Source organism: Passer domesticus, chromosome 6 (assembly GCF_036417665.1).
Source record: "Passer domesticus isolate bPasDom1 chromosome 6, bPasDom1.hap1, whole genome shotgun sequence".
Classification (NCBI taxonomy): Eukaryota; Metazoa; Chordata; class Aves; order Passeriformes; family Passeridae; genus Passer; species Passer domesticus.
Window position 1 is genome coordinate 44,219,708 of NC_087479.1, and position 22,533 is coordinate 44,242,240.

At 37.0% G+C, this 22,533-nt stretch overlaps 1 protein-coding gene across 16 annotated transcripts in view; it reads right to left on the bottom strand.

Moving 5' to 3' along the window:
• Nucleotides 1–687: 687 nt before the first annotated feature.
• The window catches only part of PPP6R3 (protein phosphatase 6 regulatory subunit 3), a 50,503-nt gene continuing 28,657 nt past the window's right edge, over nt 688–22,533 (bottom strand). For 3 of the 16 annotated variants that reach the window (XM_064425061.1, XM_064425062.1, XM_064425059.1), the window contains 15 exons: nt 21,225–21,374; nt 20,668–20,732; nt 18,130–18,245; nt 17,643–17,728; nt 16,373–16,459; nt 14,685–14,782; nt 12,721–12,775; nt 11,925–12,055; nt 11,178–11,296; nt 9,699–9,852; nt 8,542–8,648; nt 7,458–7,608; nt 4,572–4,589; nt 4,119–4,241; nt 688–2,156 (listed from right to left, as the gene is read on the bottom strand). In XM_064425061.1, coding sequence (XP_064281131.1) covers nt 2,105–2,156; nt 4,119–4,241; nt 4,572–4,589; nt 7,458–7,608; nt 8,542–8,648; nt 9,699–9,852; nt 11,178–11,296; nt 11,925–12,055; nt 12,721–12,775; nt 14,685–14,782; nt 16,373–16,459; nt 17,643–17,728; nt 18,130–18,245; nt 20,668–20,732; nt 21,225–21,374 — 1,512 coding nt within the window. In that variant the 3' untranslated portion in view covers nt 688–2,104. Of the gene's footprint in view, nt 2,157–2,944; nt 3,067–4,118; nt 4,242–4,571; nt 4,590–5,019; nt 5,212–7,457; nt 7,609–8,541; nt 8,649–9,698; nt 9,853–10,445; nt 10,570–11,177; nt 11,297–11,924; nt 12,056–12,720; nt 12,776–14,684; nt 14,783–16,372; nt 16,460–17,642; nt 17,729–18,129; nt 18,246–20,667; nt 20,733–21,224; nt 21,375–22,533 lie in introns of those variants that run through there. The other 13 variants (XM_064425068.1, XM_064425069.1, XM_064425067.1 and 10 more) reach the window with 9 other exon arrangements.

A 22,533-nucleotide genomic window follows, 5' to 3' on the forward strand; every position in this document is an offset into this window, starting at 1 on the left:
TGTTCACACCCACCCACAGACCCTCCCTTCCCCAAACACACCTCCAAAGCTTTCAAGTTCCGGATTCCTTGTGCAAGTAATTGACTGGGTAAAACACACCCTGCGCTTCCTCAGAACAGTGGACTGATATGACAGTTTGTGAACAGAAGGACAAGTACAAGACTGCTGAACTGAAGGCAATAGGGTCCAGATTCAATTTCATCTACTGTGTTCTCCAGTCTTCATGGCTACAGAGCTAAATAAATCAACTTTTTAGCAAGGGACAAATAGTCCCACTGGAAAGGACGCAAGTTTTTCTCCTTACAAGCACCAAACTTACACAAACCAACTTGCTGCTTGCCTGTATTTGAAATTTCTACTTGACTCCAATTCATGTGTCAAAACAAGCAGTTTTGTTTCCAAAGCTGCTTGTTTGGTGACAGATCAAAGTGACAAGCTGCCAACCTTAAAACTAACACACAAAATGGTTTTTGGTCAAGCTGATCTAAAAGTAATTCTGAACTAATAAAGAAAATGACTGGATTCCATCATTTATAAAGTACAAATAAAAGGGCAACCATAGTTACCAATTCCACTTATGATATTGTGGTTTTATCCCTTAATTTTCACACAACTGATCACTTTGCAAAAACTTCCCCGGACAAGTGCACTGAACCTTGCCAAAAATGCAAAAGAGAAAGCAGTAAGGGCAGTGACATACATGTGGGTTTTTTATTTCTGTACGCAATGTAATGTTTAGGCACGTTGTTTGGGACGCCTTCTAAAATAAATCATTGGCCATTGTTTTGAATATCCTTTTGGCTTTAAATACTGGTCAGGAAAACAAATGATGTAAAAAATAAATGAGTATGACTATTACAGAAACAAAAATGGTTTTGCGCCTAAAAGTGCAGGAGTATTTTAACCCTTTCACCAGACAATGTGGCAATATACAGTATATTGCTTCTGTTTGTTTGAGAAGGCTGTTGGAATTTTACACTGACATAGAAAATTATAAATTACACAGAATTAGTTTCCATAATCACTATATATATACACAAACCAGCTGTGAAAAAACTGGTTCAGAACATACAAATGAAAGCCTCACACAGATCAGTACAGTGAAATTACCAATTAACATGCTCTGCTGCCAAAATTTGTATTAAAAACACTATTTACTTTTAAAATGCAGGTACTGTAATTACATTAGCAGCATGAGCATTTCTTTTACTTGACTTGTCTAAAAGGATTATAGCGTTTTAAATACGCAGATTGTTCTGAAATGTTCCATTGTATAATGCTTGGTATTAAACTAAATCTTGGTGAACTGTTTAAAGGCAGGTGAACCACTTAAACACAACAAGCCATGTGCACTCCAAATATTCTAGTGTTTCACCTGGAAGGTATTGTTTCAAGCAAACTAGACTTAACAGAACATATGGCTTTACAGTAACATCAATTTGTCAACTAAGCTGTTGCAATAAATACTTAAAATCTCTACCAATAGACTTACATTTTTTGATCTGTTTAGAACAATACAGAAAACAATTACCAATTAAAAAACCTGTTGTAAAATGTTGAACACCAAAAAATTCTTATTTAAATCACTTTTGTAAGCTAAACCAACCAAAATAACATTTATAGGGCATTTCAGTTTCAGAAAAAACATGAATTTTCTTTTTCTTTTTTACAAGGTGAAAAATGTAAGAAAACTGCTAAATACTTTGGTCACACTAATCGTCAAATAGTTATGTCTCAAATACATTAGATTTTTGTATTCACTTTTTTATAAAACTATTCTTACAGCCATTTTAACTATAGTAACACTACTGTCATCATTACATGGGTAGCAAGATCTTATTTCACAGGCCCCCCATTATTTAGAACAATACAATATAAACATACGCAAAAATTATTGGTATTTCTCAATGTGCAATATTTTTACACTTATGAATTTCTGTACAATGTCTTAAAATCTAGAATATAAATGTTGCTGGTCCTGATTCCTTGCGAAATTAGTGCAGCAGTGACTGGCTTCAACAGGGTCTAGATGATATCCTCAAGAAACACTCAAACACCTGGACATCAGTTCTTTCTCTTCAGCCAAGGCAGTAGACATCACATATCATACAGGGCCATTAACAGATGCCTCTCCTAAATGGGTGTGTTGATCAGTCCTAAGAGGCCAAAAAAAGAGATGTAAGCGTACAAAAAAGATCAAAGCAAATTCAAGTAGGTGCAATAAAAACCAAACCAAATACTGACAACCCTGGATCCTGTGTAGCAAAACCTGTCAAGTGAATGAAGGAAACGTGTGCTAATAACATGCTCATCCCAATTATCTTCTGCAGTCCTGCATTTCTAGAGTCCTAATTTCCTAATTAGGCATAGCACTCAATTAACTGAGCACACACTGAAGAATGTGTGGTCTTCATTAACTGATACAATAAGCGATCTCCAGAGATGTGGTATCTCAGAGTTACTAATAAAGAGCACATTTCTGATACTTATCCAAATCTTATTCTGAGGCAAAATGTGATACCAGGAGTATTTAAGATTGCATTGGAATGCCAGCAGCTAAGACACAACAGGAAAAAAACAACAGCATCTTAAAAAATTGCTTTAGTTGTTAATCTAATCTACAAACAGTCTTTCACAAATACTTTGAATGTCAGTCCATAAGGATGAAACGTTCATGAAGCATGGAGGAAAATGGAGAGCAAACCTACAAGAGTGAAAACAGTAGCAGTATATACATTTCTAGATAAAAGTTTAGTGTAAACATGGGCTTAGTTGCTCTGGACTGGCACACAGAGATCAAACCAATACATGAGGACATCAAAAATATGCAAGCAACGGAGGAAAAAAAATCTCAACTTCCATTCACTGCAAGTATATGGAATACATTTGAAGATTCTCTAAAAGAATGCAAATAATGCTTGAAACTACAAATGAGGAAAGTTACCTGTAACTCCTGTTCTCTGATGGTGGACATCACAGAGAAGCCACTCTGGGGTCCGTGCTCTACATGCACATGACCAGCAGAAGCCCCCTAGCTAAGTCTTTGGCTGCTAAGCTCTAAAAACACTTTTTAAAAAACATATGTAAACGTTAGAGAAAAGGCAGCACTAGACAAAAGCAAACACTTTTTAGAGAAACGTGGAAGGTAAGAAACAAATGCTGCATGGACAGGAAGTGTGACAGTCTGCACAACCATCACTCACTTATTAAGTGGAAAAAAGTCCATGACAGAACAGGGCTCCTAGCAGATTACTCCTGCTAGCCACCAGCCAGAGACCTACCTAGGGGACTCCTTCCACTAGTCATACATACATGGAGCCCCAAAAGCACCATTAGGTTTCTCTTGGTGTTTATCCTGTGCTTATGAGGTTCTACTGCAACAGCCACCTTTAGAGAAAGTTCTGAGCTTTGCTGAAGTCAGCAGGATTCAGTGAAAGGAGCTACTTGAGATTTCCCACAACCTAAAGGCAATCTAGCAAACTGCTAGTTCTGAGAACCCTCTCTTGGTTCAGACAAACAGATCTGCTCAAAAGATAATCACCTAGTACCCAAGGGCTTTTTCCCTACAATGTAATGCTTATCAACATAAAAAAATATTGTCATAGTGATAAAGACAGCATCTCTAGGAGACACTATGGAAGAGTTTTTGGTTTCCCACTTTAAGCATACAGGGTTGTTTTTTCTGATTAGAATTCCCTTCTTGATCAAGTTTGAGATTTATGCAGAGCAGGAAGTTAGAAGAAAGGAGCTATTTAAATACTGGCTCATAAACAAGTCTTAAAAACCAGAATCTCAATTTGTCAAACACGCTTACATCTCTTTAATCTATATGGAGTACAATCAGAAGATACAGTGGATTTCTGTGCATCAATTCACTATTCTAACTTGTAACATATCCCCAACAGAATGGGGATATTTACAACTCCCCACGAGAAAAATACACCTTTGATGACTCAAGAGTCTTAGAAACAACTGAAAATTCAACTTGTAAGAATTTAACAAAATAAAAGCAAGCACATTTTTAGACTGAGCTAAACTCAATCTCTTTAGATCAACCCTATTAGAAAAGCACACAAACTGCTATTTAGAGAACTGAAAGCATCCTTGAATACAGTTACCTCTGTTCTGGACTGCTGTTAGTAGGCTGAAGACCTGAAGGGACCTCTTCTGCAACCTCTGTATTCTCTTCTACTACATATTTACAAGAAGGATCCTGCGAGGTAGTCAATTTTCCTTCCTCACTTTAAAAACAAAACAAAACAAAAGCAAGTCGTAATTTAATGTATTTAACATTGAAGTTTATTTACAGGGAATTTCAGGCAACAGGAGAAAACTGAGACGGGTCCGTATTTCACATGCAAATGGATTTTAAGTTATGACTGCAATATGAAGATCAAGCACATGGCTCTAGACTTCACAAACACCTAATGATGCACTGGTGTTTACATCCATTAAAACTTGACTGGATAAAAGGGCAGGAAACACAGTGATTGCAAATAAGATCAGAAAGGAAAAAAGGAACGTATGTGATGCCTGAAGTGGTAACAATCACGAGCCTTTACTATACATACCGATAGGATTTCAACACTCTGAAGCCAGAAGAATGCAAAAATGGAAGAAAGTATAAAAGAAATTCAAGATTCCCTCAGAAACCGGCATTAATAAAGTCTGTCCATGAAACATACCAGCAAAATCATTAACTCATCACTATTTTACATAATAAACTCCCTAGTAACTCCACAGTGAATACTATGTATGGTTTATGGGGTACAAAGACTGCAGCCCAATCTACTTCACAAACTTCCTCTTGTAGACAAAAGCAAGCAAAGTTCAGCACTAAAGCTGTACACTCACACTATGTAAGACAGTACCATGTAATCAAGCAGCCTCAAAAGTCATTAGTGAACAAATCTTCTGGTTTGCCTCAGAACCCAACCTTTTCTGCCTCTCTATTCCACCCTCTTCCACCTCAATCACACCATTATGAGTGAACTAAAATACAAATTTGAGCATATATACCTGCAAGAGATAGTTATAAAGTAGCTCTGAAGTAGACAAACATCAATCTTATACCTCTGTAGCAACAAATCTATTTATTCAAGAAGTGCCAATCTCCTCTGCTGGTTTTCTTCCTATTCTCACAGTTCTCCTTTCCATGGATCCTTTAAATTTCAATGAATCCTTCTCTTTTCTCCTTCTATCCTGCAGAGCCTGCAAAAATACTGTCTTTTGCATTGCAATCTCTCATCAAGTTTTCCCCATCTAATCTCCCCATCTCATTTGCCTTGATACTCTTCGCATTCCTTCCAAATAAAATACTTGTCACCACCACCATTGAAAGTGATGTCCTAGGTTTTTTTATTTTTTAAAGAGGCAGTCTCTGCTGGCATTCTTCCTACTTGTTCTCCACTCTGAATTAAGTTTAGAAATCACGTTTTTGTCCTTTGCAGCTTTCCACAAATTAACTACCACACTTAAAAATCTCAATGTTGACTTCAACACCATCAATTTTCTATTGACAGAAACCTAGATAAAGCTGAAGTCTGGAAGCATCCACTTTGAAAGGCAAACAGGCCAAGTAGGACTTCCCCTCACTACTCTGTCCCTTACTTTAGACCTTTCCCCAGCCAGCTGGTTTAAAAAATTGCTACTTGAGTATTGACTCAGTATGAAGCTGCACATGTCTATCAGAGTAGAACAGTCTCTACATTTAAGACCTCATCTTTGAGCTCCCTTGTATGTTCCTTTGACATTTACCTTCCAAATCAAGATCCAAGAAGTTTTCAACATACAACAGGCCAGAGTACTGTGTAATCTCATCTGGGCTCTGTTTCCCATAAAAGATTGGACCAGATAAACTTTCAAGGTCCCTTCTGACTGGGGCAATTCTATTATACTGCCTTCCTTTGCACCTCTATTTCCTTTTAACTACAGTTCTAGCAGGTAATTCCATGAAGGGAGGCAGGAACTGTTACCAGATGCTGCCTCCTCATGTTAGTTTTTGCACCAGTATCACAAATCACACAACCTTAAAGTGCCTGTGAGCTAAACTAGTTTAAGAAGAAGTTTAAAGACACCATGGATAACTAAACCAAATTTGTGAACATCTAAGAGTGAAGACCATGTAAAAGCATTGTGCCAAAGACAACAAACTGGAGAGCAGACACATCATTTACTACATCAGCAATGCACTATGGATGGCTTCATGTGACATCGAGCTGCAGGGAGTCCCAACACCTCTAAAGTGCTGTGGTTCATTCCTGCATGAACACCATTTGAATTAGAAGAACTGTGCAGTCACAAATTTTCCCTCCTCTGAGCTGAAAAACGATCAGAAGTTGAGTCACTCAGATAACCAAAAGGATAGAATCAAGAGTGATGGAAAGCTGTTTGGTTTTCAAGGCCTTTTCATCTTGGATAGTTCAGGAATTACCTCCTACCACTTCTCCTAATGAAGAAAATTAATTTAAACAACAGGCAGTGTAAGGAGTAACATCGGAAAAGTTTCTTACACTGGAATTGACTCGGGGTTGGTTTTTTTAAGCTATTTCCAAGACCTATTGACAATTTCTCTTTAGCATTAAAAGCCAGAATAGGGACAGACACTAGGAAGCTGTTCTAGAAGAACGAGAAGAGGGCTGCATGTTGAAATGCTCTAGCAGTGTGTTCCAATTTGTCACCGTCAGGGTGGAGCCAGAACACATCACCCTCAATAGAGGCAAAATTTTTTGCATGTCATACTGTTTGTAGCCTCCGTTTCCCTACATAAATATTTGATACTAAACAAAAAGCACTTGATAATTAAAACTGAGATCACAATATCTTAGTATATGGGATGGAGTACACAACACTGAAATGTGCTTTATTCTCATAAAAGGATCGCAGTGCTGATATAATATATAACTTGACCATGTTGTAAGACACTTTTTCCTGAACCTTTGTATCAGAAGACAGCAAAATTAAGAAGTTGTTCTTCCAGTTATTCTAGAATTCCATATGCCACCTGTAGTCCAGAACAGATTTAACATCATTGTGCATACCACCTACAGTGATCACCCCAAGTGTCTGATGAGCTACACTCAGAAGCAGTGCCTGGCTGGCCTTCAACTTCTGCCTTCCATCCTCCTGGATGAGAAGAATGAAATTCCAATCCAAATCTAAGAATTCTGTGCAAAATTTTAAAAGCTTAGTTTTGATGTGCAATGTTAAAAGAACTGTACTTGAAAAATGCACAATAATGTGCATCAGGGACAAAAGCTGAGTCAGTCCTCTGCTAATAACCTTGCACTGAAACTAAGGCTTGATAAGTATAGTATGTTATAGTAACTAACTAGAAGTCAAATTTCAAAACAATTACTTTGAAAGGTTTCTAGTATGCCTCAGAAATTATCACTTAAACTCTCTTTGATGATACAGTGTTCCATCAACATGGTGGGAAGACAAACAGGCATTCTTACCTTTTGAAAACGGCGGTTTCAGTTTTAGCATCTACAGTTAGGCTCAGTGTCTCCTTCATGCTGCCATTCATGACTGTCTCGGTTACCTTGTCTGCATTTTCCACATCATCCTCTCCATCTGAGCTGGCCTCCATAGCAACACTTCCTGGGGCTGCAAGTAGGAATAGAATCAATTTAGCATATGGCTGGTTACGTTTCTATTTCATGTGCAAGCACCTAAGCCAATATATCAAGAATGGTATTTTGGCAGCTTTGCACACTTCTTGAATTCTTCCTTACAGAGAATGTCACCTTTCTGCAAGTGCTGCATAGAGAGCATGACTATTACTTACAGCTGGTTTAAGGAAAAGCCACAGTGTATAGCTTTTTTCATTTTGACTGACAGTGCTTACTGCAACAGTTTTACCTAAACAACACCTTAGTAGGATTATGGTGACCAATTCTTTTTCTGTACAGTCAAATTCATGACAAGTTTACACAGTACAAATCTGACTTTGAGCTTCTGAGTACTGACAAATCTTTGGGATGTCCAGTGTGCCTGGACTTCTCAACTGCACTTCTTGATCTCTCTGGTAATAATAGATACAAAAAAAGCTCAAAGCATTTTTGTCCTTTTATAAGTTCAGACACGTGGAACAATTACGGCATGCATAGTGAAGGCAGCTTGAGAAAGGAATGAGAAGGAAGGAGAAATTTGAACACATTGAGGCGACTGGCCTATTGCCACACAGGTCAAGACTGGAGGCTACCATTCTTTTTGGGCATCAGCTGAGGTAAATGCTGACACAAGGGAGAAGATTCTCTAACAAAACAAACTTATGAACTTTGTTTCTTTGTAATGCTTTTTTAATCATGATGTGAAAACTTTTTAGAGGGATCAGTAACACTGGCTCTTGTTTTAAACTAGAAACTATTTTAAATAGTTCATAAATTCTTTGAAAAGTCACTTTTAATAACTATCAGAACAGCAGCAGAGCCAGAGAGGAGTCTAAACCTAAAATGCTGAAGTCCATGGAGATTCTTCTTATGTACAACTCCTATGGTCAAGCCATTTGCATTTGGAAATGCAGAGCAGTTTACTTACTCTCCAGAGGTGTTGTAAGAGTAGTTGCGTTTGCACTCAAGGGATCACCTGGATCTGTGTTTGTTTCCATTTCCACAGGAGAATTACTTCTTAAGGAGTCTTTTGAGCTTCAAGTAGAATAAAAAATTTAGAAACATTTCTGAATAGCAAAATAAAATGTACTTAAAACAGTTCTCTATGAAAGCTGCAAGGTCTAGAACTACTGAAACTGAATTAAGCAAGTTTGTTCTAAGAGTGCTGGAAATACATGTTAAAGAGAAGTTTAGTTATGGCAAAATGCACCAGAACTGAGCTGAGGGTCTTAGGTGGTAATCTTATTTTCACTTGATTTTGTAACATTACAAGTATGAGTGGACATGTCCCTGGTTAACTAAGGCATACAGGTATTACCAGCTCCTTGCTGTATTTCCAAATATTTTTAACTGTTTTGCTAAATGCATTTTTCCAATTTGACAGTTCTCTGTTGAGACTGCCAATGCAGTCATCAACCACTACAGAAGTGATTTCACTACTTTATTTTATATACAGTACAGCTACAAGTTTTTCATTTTAAAGGAACTCAGATGACAAGATTTGGCCACTTGAAAAACATGTCACCATTTACAGAATGTCCCTTCTATCCAGTAATGTGCCAACTCCAAGTCTTCACTTTCTTATTTTGATTATCTATTTACCTGCCACAATCATGAAACAATAAATTTTATGTTGGGGGAAAAATCATACTTTTATATCTGAGCTGTTTCAATGCCCAGACAGAAAGTCAAAAGCCAAATATTCAAAAGCCAAGTCTTCCAATATGAGAAGGAATTAGTTCTTGACTGACAATATTTGGCAACTCAAAATTCACATCTATTTATTTAGGTACATACACAAGACTTCAGTAGAGTATAAAGTACAGCCTTATCTTGGGTGTTCTCAAAATCATGCAGAACTACTTAACCTAGTTATCACAGCTGCTTAACAACATGAATTTAAAAAAAAAAAAAAAAACAAAACACTAGTACCCACCCACCCTGAAAAGGGAGATCATACAGACACATTCTGCTGTAACACACACAGCACTCTTCAGACACTTTACATACACCAGCAACACAGGCTTGTGTAGAGATGGACACCCCAAGAAATGCAAACTCACCCTGAATAACTGACATTCTTACCTCAAAGAGGATGTGAAGTCAGAAAAGGAAGCCCAGCCGGTTTCTTTAGCTGGCACAGTTGCTTCAGTACTCCACACAGCAGAGCCAACAGAATCCAGACTGGCACCATGTGCAGTCTCCATGGGAACATCAAAGTTTGCTGACCAGTTAGGTGCTGGAAAACCATCACCAGAGTCATTAGGAGCAAATTTCTATAAAGCACATGAGTGCACATATGCCTAACACTGATTCCCTCTATGTACATTTCATAAAGAGAAGCAAGATTCATAACTAGACTTAAAAGCACATGCAGAAAAATCCTGTACATCCTGTTAAAAAATTAATGCATTCCCTAAAAGGAAAATTCTGCTAATAAGGCAGAATTTTAAGATCAGTAATTCAGAGTACTCTGCTAAAAAAAAAAAAAAAAGTTTATCTGAAGAACAAAACTAATAAAACAGATTAAATCACAAGTACCATAGTGCTTTATCCTTTAAATTAACCTCAATATTTGTTACCATTTTTCATACTAATTTCTATAATAATGAAAATCACAAGAAATTTTTATCCCTTTTTTAGTTTCTTCAAATAATTTCTCATGCACTAACACCACTGCTAAATTTCAGAAAAGTTTAAGGCTTTTTACAACTTAAAATATTTATTGATATTGTAAATTTGGGAGCAACTGTGAATAGCATCTAATTTAGGATAGGTCAATTCAAAAAACTTCACCTACCCAAGGGAAACATGTTTTTCATTAACACTTACATACAAAAAAACAGGCTGAAAAGGAAGCTCTGACTAGCAATTAGAAATTCCAACCCAGGCAGATATGGGAGGAGACCCACATGGATCAAAACTTGTTTGACACACAGATGCCAACGACACCAATCTGACAAAAGAAAAGAAAACCCTTAACTTTTCCTTCTAATTTAATTCCTTACAGTCTAGATAAACACAGGGCTTTTACTTACAGACATTACCAGTTTAACAAAAGCCAGTTTAGTCTGACTTGAATGTGAAAACTTTTCAGCCTATAACATCAGTTAAGATTCCACATAAGAGTCTCCTGATGTGTATCTTTCACTCACATTTGAAACCAGAACAATGCAAGTTCACTGAGCTTCTGTAGGAAGTCTTCTAAAAGAGCATTGTTAGACAAAAAGCTGATCTGAAAGGCTTCCAGTAAAATACTATCTTTTGGGTAACATGTCAGGTTTTTGTAGGCACTTGGTATTTATAAATGAGCATTTAATCCTCCCCTTTCTGACTACTCCTCCTTTTTTAACTCTTGAAGAGGAGAAACATGAATTTTAAAGACAGTAAGCAATTTAAGACATGTAAGGAATCCAAACTTCCCAATATGTGCATGCTCTTTGGCAAGTGGGAAAGACTAAGACAGTTGGAATAAAAGCAGTGAACAAGGAAACTCATACAAAATCAGGCTGCTAGATCAAACAATTGCCTATATCCCAAAGCACCAGGAAAAAAGCTACATACGTTCACTTAAGTCTACTTCCATTTTGTCCTCTGTATTGGTGTGGGACTCGAACAAGTCTTGTTTAGCTCCATCCTCTTCTTCAGAATCTGTACTTTCTTCACTGTCTGTACTGCCCGAGCTTCAAATACAAAGAGAGAGTTTACATTCTGGTTTTAGTATGACAACCTGGGCACAGTGCAATACTGCAGAGTTTCAGGCTAGGGAGAATTACAATTATTTCTGACAGATTACTTGAGGTGTAATTTCAGCTCTTAGTAATCCCCTCATTTATCTCTCAAAGAAACAAAGTTTAAGATTTTTCACTTGATCACACGAAGAGGCTTTCAGTAGATATTCAGGGATGCTGCACAGCCCTGAGTTTTGGGGACTAGATGCTCCTTCCACTCAATGCATTTTCTTTTGTTCACAGCCATACTGGTACACTGTGAGGACAGCAAGGTCTAACAGAGGTGTGGAGCTGGGCTGCCTTGTCCAAAGCAAGGACAGCCAGGCCAGTTTAGAAGCAGAAGGAAAGAACATACAGCAGGGGAAAAAAACCAAAACAAGCTACGAAACCCAAAGTGCATCTTCTACAAATTATGGCTGGAAAACAAAGCACTAGAGCCACATCTCTGCTGATTTCTCCACAGAATGGAAATACCTAGTTATGCTGGACAGTCTGTACTAACAGACAGACTGAACCAGAGGACAGGTGTATTACTGCAGGCTCACTACACTGCTATTGGGATGAGAAACACCCTTCTCACCTGGAACGCCTCTGGGACTCTGGTGCAAATGTAATATGTTTTTCTTCCCAAATGTCTTCTTCATCAGAGCCACCATCATCAAACTGCTGTATCCGCTCCTTACAGCATGCCTCAAACAAGGCTATATTGCCCTAAATACAGCGAAAGTATAAAATCCGTATTACATTAGCAAACATCTTGAAAATACATGACTATTCTGAAGAGAATCTTAAGCGTTTCTCTAAAAGCAGCAGAAATCCAGAATGTCTTAATTTAAAGCCTGTCAAGAAAATACACAGTGCTGCTTGTTTTACTTGGCTACTAAAAAGCTGAGTGGACCAAAGGACACTTAGGAACTTCCATCATGTTTAAAAAATGGGATGTGGGAGAGCTTTCCAGACAACCAGGGCACAAAGTACTCCAGCATTATTTTCTGTAGTGGGGGGTCATTTTAGCTCAACCAACAAATAATACTGAGCTTCAGAAACTGTGTCCTTACTTTCCTATCACTACAATCACAGTGAAGATTTAAATAGCTTCTAATCATAAAACACAAGTGTGCAATATGCACAAAACAGATCGAAGCCCAATCTTAAACCCAGTTATACAAATTAGAAGCAATTCTGCTTAATACTGATCAGAAAGAACAAGAGTGTCTTCCAATTAGCAAATCTCATTATATGGGAATCAGGCAGGGTAAGTATTTTCCAGTGATTTCCACATAAAATGAGTAAATACAACCACTGCCAAAACTCTGAGGTCATGGCAAAGCTTAAAAGACAGTAATTTTTCTGATAATACTGGAACACATACTTACACTTTCATTTGTATTGAGGGTAAAGTTGATGTCTGAAACCCGATCAAAAGAAACACTACAAGAAAAAAAGAAAGGTACTCAATAAAACAGGACTTTCTATTGTGACATAAAGACATTTAATTTCTGCTTGGTTTCTTATATTCCAATAATCTAAAAATAGAAGATAAAAGACAGTCTCCAACACAAAACACTCAAAATTACACACCAAGGAGACCTGTCATTCCTGTGATTTTTTTTTTAACTGCTAAATACTTTTAACAAAAACACAGAACATTGCCATCTACAGTTAGATGTATGCAACAAGCATAACTGAAATTATATACCCAAATCTCAAATACTGTATTGCTATGTACCTAGGCCTAAAGATGCCTAACCTAACTATGCTCTACCATGATATACCTCAAAATCCTGCAAATATCTGTGTCTGCAGTTCTTATATATTTTAACTGATTTCACCCTTCTATCAAAGGACCTTTTCAACACGAAGGAACAAAATCAAAAATAGTATCAAGTTCTGTTTCTTAACAAAAGAACCCCTGAAATAGTTTTTAACTAATCACTGAAATATTTTCCTGAGCATAACAGTATCTATTAGGCTTGACATATCTTTACATATCAGAAGAGTTCATATGCTCTTTGTCTAGTCATGAGTGCATTCAGCAGAGCACCCGTGACTCCTCCTCTAATATTCATTGCATTCCCAAGTAGGAAAAAGGTAAGGGGTCTAAAGGAACCTAAGCTGTGAGTGTGACTGTATGACTGCATGATGCTATGCAGGGAACTTAGAGTGTGACTGATTCTTGCACAGAAGGCATAACTTCAAAGTAACTTCACGTACAGCTTAATTCAACTCATGAGTACATCATCAGTGTACCTGTCATAAGTCTTGAGACCTCTTTATGTAAGTAGTCATCTTCTTTCTACCAAGAGAACAGACTTCCAAAGACATGAACTTAAAGGAATTCCAATTCCTACCCTTCCCAAAATCCACTTGCTTCTAACAAAGTTAAGGAGCATCCTGTGTTACTTCATCTATCATATCTTAATCTCCAATCTCAGCAGGTTCTGTGGTGTAAAAAAGCAGCAATGCTTCTTAGATGGAAGACAGGCTTCAGTCAGAATCACTTACTAAACATGTCTTATAGAAGAGCACTGAGATTATTATAAAAACACCCTTCTAAAAACCATCTTGAAGTAATGCTTTTTATGCCTATCTGCATATTCTGGCATCCCAAGCCATGAAATCTTATAAAAACAATGATGAACTTTACCATCTGCAAGAACCCCTATCTCCCCTTTCCCCTCTAATGCATCCACTTACAAAGAAATAGATCAGCTTTTCTGAGGGGTGAATTCTGTTGTGTACTAGTTTTTGTTTAGTTTGGGGATTTTTAACCTGACCAAGACTGTTCCCATTTCCTCATCTTTCACCTAACACTATTTGTAGAAATCAGTCTTAACTGCCTCAACCTTATAAACAAAAGTAGATTTACAATGCCCTTCCTTACTCTCCCCTACAGAAAAGTACACTCAGAGACATGCTGTTCCTCTCATCCTTTCCAGGAAAACTCAGAAGTAGAGCTATTCATCTGGTCATCAGCAGGGGGAAAAAAATCCACTTTCAGACAGAGAGAAAGTGAAAGCGACCCAAACAATATTAGGTCAAGAGAGAGCCATAGCTGTCTGTTAAAGAGCAGTGTTATATTTCAGTTTTTTGTTCACAAGCACAGTGTTCTCAACATCAGCACAACCAGAAGATTAGAAAAAGAAGAGAAGCTGCTGCTTCCCTCTGTTCAGGGAAGCTTCTATCAATGCACAGAGATGGCACAAAAAGACAGGACTGATGGCAACTGCTTCACATCAGTAAATGCTTGTACTTATGACCAGCAAAACCACAGTCAAAAACACAGTCAGAAAGAAAACTCACAAGACTATAGCCAAATTCAGTGTAATATTATACTCACTTGCCAATGTCATCTTGATCAGCAAACTTCTCATCGTTGAAGCCAAACTGGTCAATAAAATTGGACGTCATTTGTTGCATCTGATAATCAGAAAAGGCCTGGCAACCCCAGGACCAACGACAGTGATATAATGATTCTACTAATACTCTAAAATCTATTTGCCCATTTTGCTTCAAAGAAATAAAAGTCTATCTAAACTAAACATAAAAGGACAGGCAAAGGATTTGTCTTAACCTCTGAATTTTGAAAGGTAGCATCACCTACAACCCTGCTCACATTAAATGATCTGAAAGCCAATCTAACAGCTTTCAATAAAGAAGTTAAATCTGTTAACATTAAACAGCACCTTTCCAAATACACCCCAAAGAAACAGAGAAACAATACTATATAAAACAAAAAGCTGTCTTTGCTCAAAATAACATGAAGTTAAAATAGTAAGAACCAGAAAAGTAAACTATATATAGATACTAAAGCACAGTTGCATATTTATTATGCAGGCATCACTAGCAAAATCAGTCTCAGGCACACACACCAGCAACACCTATTAAATATTACAAGAATGAAACCGTTGAACGATTTACATCTCAGTGCAGTGTCACTGACACAACTGTGCTGGTTTTTTTAATAAAATGAGTGTCAACTGCCAGCAGATTGATATATACACTAAGGTACATGTGGGCATCATCTATCCCTAACAAGAGCTTTTGTCTCTTATTTCCCAGGACTATCATTAAATTGTAAATTACTACACATCCTCTAGGGACTTTTAATAATGTTATTTCCATGTGTAAAGTCAGCCAATGCTAAGATATTCTAGGAAATAAAGCTGTCATGTCAACTCTTGGTTTCTTGCCCAGGTAGCTGAGGGGACACAATATGGTGGTAAAGTTGAACAAAGTGAGTATGGAAAGAAAACAAAAGAACGTTCAAAAACCCCAAGTTTAGATTAAGGCATTATGAAAATTGAAGGAAAAAGAAAATATATATAAAAGGAGGAGGTATACAGCAAGACAAACTTGAAAGAAGCAGCACTGGACCATCTGCATTTCTCCAGATTAACTACCTGGAACTGCTGGGATTGCCTAGGCACAGCAGGTCACTAAGGGGATGCATGAAAAGCACAGAGACATTAGAAGATCTTACTTTCTCACTAAAGCTGCTAAAGATAGCACCCAACTTATGAAGTTTTTGTACAGGTGCACCTTATAGGTACAAAAGCACTTAATCAGACAAAAATGCATCAGATTCTTTAAGATTGAGCCACCCCCCACAATTCAAACTTAGACAAGCAATTACTTATTATAAAAACTACAGAAAATGCACAAAATACCAAAGCCAATATTAGATTAGGTAGTTACTACACAGCTGTTAGTGTGATCTGAAAGATTTTGGTTAGTAACCCCAACAAATAATGCATCTAAAGCATTTGATTCCATCTAAGTGATCTATTGGTAATCTTGTGCCACAAGGCTCCCACTCTTTCACTACCAGCAAAAGAATTCAAAGAGATGCTTATTAGTCTGGTAAGACACAGTTGTGTGCATGCACACATGCCTAGGTTTTAATTTAAACTTTCTAGATTTATATTTGCTTGTGAGAGAAAATAAAAGTTCCACTGCTTTTAAAAAAATTCCTTAATTTACTGTTACAGAAAAAGCAACTTAAGCTGTTAAAAGAATTCAACTCACCTGCTGCAAAGAAGAATCCTGTGAGAACCCCGTTTCTTTAAAGTCTATTTCATCATCACTGGAAGAGTGAATGTGGCAGGTGGTAACCTAGACAAATAAATTGGGTCATTGGCATAGTAGGTAATGTATTTATTTATTTCAGATAAATTGTTTTAATGCTTTGTCTTTCTATCCTACTGAAAACTGTGGAGTTTGGAGGTAAGTTTTCAATTAAGTTTTACTTATTACATCAAGTACCTCCAAGTACATGATAGTATCTATCTAAAGAGCCAATTAGTGCCATTTTTCACAAGCCTAAAATTCTTCCTCTTTACATGATCTTTCTTTTGGTCTTAACCAAGACATCATTTCTACCAAGAGGAAAAATAACATTCATCTGCAAGCCCAACACACTTATTTGCATTCACAGGATCAAGAAAAAATGCCTTATGTCCATCTTTTAGCCCTGTTCACAAGTTGCACAGTTTCAGATGAATTTCCTGTTGCTTCTATTGACACCTGCTAACATTATGCTCCAGTTAATATTTATATTGAAATAGTGAATTCAACAATTAATTATAGCCCAAATAACAGAACACTAGCAGAAGTTAATGAAGCCACATGCAAAGCACACATTCTTGGAGAAGTCAGGTAAAATAAAATTCACTAATTCATCTGCTGACATCAGAAACTGCCTCTGTTTATTAAAGTCTCCAAGTGATTGCTCTTAGTCTGTATTTTAACATGTTTACACAAACCTCTTCTACTTGTGTAGTGTTTTTCCAAAAGTGTAATCACTACAACTGCATGCAGAAGAAATGTGGCAGGTGCACAACAGTAAGCAAAGTTACTGAAGCAAGGTCAGTAACACAGGCAGTGGAATGCAGGTAGCAGTCTTCTGTTAAATTTGTACTGGGTCATTTACATCCTCTAGGGAAAGCAATCAGCACCAGCTCCTGCACTTCTAGTTTGTACTCTCAAGCAGAGTGGAGTTTTCAAGGACATGACCTTGAAGAGGTAAAGAAATCCTCCTCCTTGCCTGGGATTAGCTACACTAGGTAATGAGCCAGTTAGCTATTACAAGCTGATCGTCTGCATCATGCCTGCACAAATATTAATGATATGGCTTTAGCTGAAAAGTAAACTAAAGAATTACCAGTTCCATAACTCAGCAACTAGAGGGACTCTTTAAAAGTACACTGGATTTTGGAAGACTGACAGTGCTGCTTATAAAAAGAAACTGTCCAAGTCAAGCAGCAGCAATTTTCCTACCTTACCCATCACTACTTACCAGATCCACGGTATTCCTCTTGTTGGTTTCTCCTAAAGAGCTTGTGCAGAATGTTTCCCATCGCTCTCTCACCTCCTCTGGAAGCTCTAGCACAGGAAACAAAACACCGAGCCAATTAGAAACTATCAAAAATGAAGTATCACTTAATTTTCTAATGTTTTTTGCTGTTCTAACAAAAATACTGGTAAGAAAATATACATCCTCCCAAATCCATAAATGTAACTCCATCTAGAAAACAAGTCCAAATTAAGCAGGACAGCACCTCTTTGCATCTCTTTCAGGGAGTTTTAATACTCTTTGCAATGAAAATATTTAAGCATTTGTTTAAGGATGACTGCTTTAAACTGAATACTTCAGAAGTAATCCAGTTTTTTTTTATTTAATCCAACAGTTCTTTTTTTAATGTCTTCTAATTTAAGTTTGCTTAATATCCTCAGCATTTGATAATGAAAGCCCTGAAGATAAAGGTAGCACCATGAATGAATACCTTTGATGAGCTGCTGGACTAGTGTGCTGTTTGGCCCCTTATCTGTACTGTGCACAATGCAGTTTGCTATCCTTGTCAGGTGACCCATGTAGCCGTGCCTTCTTCCTCCTTCAGCCCTGCAAGAGACCAAGAGTTCATCCGCTGCACTCAGAGCGACTCCAACACTGTACGTTGTTGTAGAACACTGCCAGAGTCAAGATGCTACACAAGACAATGGACTGGGGTTCTTAAGTTAGACTTGCATCCTTAAACCACAGGTTCACAAAAATATTTAAGAATTTAAGGTATCAACTGGTTTGACTTCACTGAGCCAGTTTAGGAGACTTAACAAGAACATGAAGTACCAAGAAGGACATACAAGTGTTTGTACTACTTGTGTGTGTGTGTAGAAAGCAAAATGCACACAAAATAATCAAAATGCATTAGCAAAATGATGACAGAATTAGCAACTGATTTAGAGCTTTTAGGAAATTCCTGTGGCTGAGAGTATTTTGCAAAACCCAAAACCACCAAATATTCCCTCAGAGCTTTCAGCCTATGATCAAAAGGGAAAAGCATTCTTAAGTATGCTTTAGTATTTCAAGGCTTCTTAGCATTACATGTAGCATACCCATTTAAGTTAGGGTCATTGCTTTCCTGAAATTTAGGAACAACATTTACATGCTTACCAAAGCTAAAATTACAAAGCTATTTAAATAATTCACACAGAACTGCTCTGCAGAAACAGGAATTACCTGTTTGAGTAGTGCTCTGAACACCTACTGCCAGTTGGAACCACTCTAAATCTGACCAAACAGAGATCATGAGAGGTCCAGCTTGAACTGATTCTCTACCAAGCCAACCAAACTTTTGCTGCATCAGTTTAATGTTTTGTGTTATAAAAAAAACAAGAAAGACACCCTCTCACCCATCTAGACAAACCTCCCATGACTGCAATCTTTGTAAAGTGACAGCAGCTCATGAAGTACCTTATGTTATGCAAACACAAATCACATGATTTTATTTTCCACCATCATCTAACATATGAGGTAACTGAAATGATGTTATGTCTATGCAAGATATCATGAATAAACTACCACAACAGTGTTTACAGCTTGCTCAGGTAACAAGCACATTCAAAATAAGCAGCACAGGATAATAGCAAAGGTTACCATTTCTAATACAGGATATGACACAGAGCACTTCTATTTGACCAACTAGACTGACTTGACATTGCCTAGCCAGAAAGTCTGGAATACAACTGTACCTTTTGTTAGCAAATGCTTATTAATCCCAGCGAACCAAACCACTTTTATTATGTCAGATTTCTACCAGCAGAAAGCAGTCACCCTTAAGCTTCTAGAGCTGCTTCAAATAATGTTAAGTGACAGAATACAAATGGACTAAAAAAATACCCCTTTCCTGAAACAGCTAAGCTAAAAGTACCCTTAAAGCTTTGTCTTTTACAGCTGGAGCCACACCTCTACAAAACTGGATAAAGGAGTGAGTTTATTGTAAGTCTGTTTCCAGATAAAAGCACTACCTAAGGTATGAAACACTATTTTCTTCATTAGTATTCCCAAACGTAAGACTAAATATTTAATTCAATCATTCGTATGGTAAGCACTGGATCAAGAACAGTCTTACCCAAGCAAAACTTAAGTTTTAGGTTGGAATTACAGAGAAAACTTTTCATATTTCTCTCCTATGAGAATCTAACTGCCAGTAAAGTAGGCAATTCTCTAAAAGCTCAGGAGAATTGATGTAAAATGGAAGACATTCAGGAGAGCATGTTTTCTACAGTTAAATTTAGCACATTCCTTTTTCTATTATCCTCCTTTTCACCATCCTCGTTTCCAGGTCAGTTACATTAGCCATACATTTACTATCTGATTCACTTAAGATGCCAATGTTTTTGTCAGTGGAAAGATCTCAACATTCCATCAAACCAGCAGCATTACCCCAGTTAGTCAATTCAATGTTCTGACAGGTCAGAACTAACATTTACTGTTCAGTACCTCCAGAGCTAAAATTATTTGGCCTTCATGAGAACATTTTACCATCTCAGGTGACAACTGAGAATTTTTTCTCCCGCTACAAAAACAGTTTCAGACAGTGTTAGCTACTTGAAGCTTACATCCTTTCAAACACAATTTTAGAAGTCTATTGCTGAGGAAATCTGCTTTTACTATTTAAGAGTCTGATGCTTCCCAGTATGTGATATGCTTTGATGTGTTCACAAGTAATTCCCAACTGCTTACTGGTGAAAAGTATCTCCTGACCCCTAAAAACTTATAGTATGTTTATGTACTCAAACATGGGTAAACTTTCAAGATCAGAGTAATATCTTATACATGGCAAGACTGACAACTCTTGTGCTCTCATATGGTCACAGGAAAAAGAATGCTATCAAAAAGTACAAGAGAAAGCTTTAATTAAAATATTAACATACAGGTGATTTTAGAACTGGCTAGATCGCTTCTGAATTGGTTATACATTCATTTCACAACTCAAGTCTTATTTAGACAATTGCAGGGAATGAAGAAACTAATTACTCACTGTTTCTTCTCATTCATCTCCCATGCTTCAAGTATTCTTTCTATTAATTGGCACTTAAGGAAGAGCTGTCAAAAAAGCAAAATATGTTTAGTAGCAGTAAAATGGAACACTATTTATGCATTTTACAGTTGATACTAAAGTCTGCTAGTCTATTAATTTCACGTTCAGGATATATACTTTCATTAAAGGCTGAAACTCCAGCAGTCAAATCAGAGCCAGAAACCTAACAGATAAACCTGTATTAATTCTACTCCTCTTTCTTAGTGCTGTGTTGTTGTAGTAGCATAAAGCTACTGAAATAGTGATTTTAAGCCTTAAAATAGGAAGAACTTCAGGGAAAATGAATACTTGCAGCTATTCATCATGCTCACTTTGAAGCAACAAAAACAAAATCTACTCTATGGCAGTTTCAGGTTTAACACCCTGAACTAACATTTTAAGTAAAAACAGAAAGACCTTTTTTTCATTCTATACATTAAGTAGAAAGGGGCGTATTTTATGTAAAATTAACTGCATGAAAACAGTAAAATTCAAGAGACTTGTAAAACACAACTTACATGTTTCAGTAAAAGATTGTCCCCACTGGAATCCTGATCTGTAATTGTGCCATTTTCCGTGTTTTCAAGAGGACTTGCAAGAATCAATGCAATACAGATTTCTACTTGAGTATGCAAAAAGTTATTCCACGTATATTTAAAAAACATGTCCTGAAAAACAAATTCACCGAGGTTTACACAAACCAAAATCTTTTCATTAAACATAAACAACAGTCTCAACGACCTAATTGTTTGAATGACTACACTGGAAGAAATCTTTTAAGTTTGACACTAAGTATTATTGTACAAGAGAAAATCTGTGACCCACAAAACCAGTTAACGTCTGTGCTTGCCGTTTTCTGAATGCAAGGAACAATATACTGGATCAGAACAAGAATGCAACTAACTGGATTTATTGCAGGGGTCACAAGTAATGCACTTTCTGACTATGAAAACATAATAAGATAGAAATAATGCTCCCTACTTATATTCCTTCTGCCAGCTGCAGCTCGGAAAGCTCCACAGTCAAAAGTGTTATTTATGACCTTAGAAGTCCTTGACTTTTTTGAGTCCACTTAACCTTCCTAGTATCTGTAATATGCTTCTATAAATGTGTTCCTCACTTCAGTGAGATTCCTTATAAAATTGTATCTACCTGTTTCAAACCCATCATCCACCACTTCAGATAATCTAGAAGCAGTTTAAGATTATTAGCAAAGTACAAGACAAATACCGAGGTTGAAATATAATAAACAGCTTCCATTTAGTCAAGTTCCTGCTTCTCCGCATTTTTTCTCTTAAACACAAGTAAGATTTTTGTCAAGCCTAGTTATTTTAGGCTCTATTCACTGCAAAATTCAAATGATTGCTGTCACTGGTAAAATGTAGTGAGTTCTGGAAATATGTGCAGTGATTGGAACAGTATTGAACAATTTTAGTCTCATTCAAAGTACAGCTAAAGGTTTTCAATCTATCTTCAGTCCTTCTAAAGCAATGACATTCACCCATAACTTTTCTGAAGTCAAATCTGCCAAGTAAAATGTGCTGTTTCAGCAAACAGCATGAAACACTGAGGTTTCCATGGCTACAATTACTTTTTTCCTTATGTAAAACCTGCAACAGAAAAGTGTGTTCAAACCTCATTGAACACAGTTCACAAAATAATCTATTTACAAGAACATGCAAGCATTCATAGTGTGTATGCTCCCTTAGACAGTGGATCTAGGAAAAACTGCAGCTACAGTGAAGTCAGCTATTTGTATAAAAGTTAGTACCTGTCTACAAACCTAATTGTGAAGAAAATTTGAGATGGAAACATTTTGATCACACT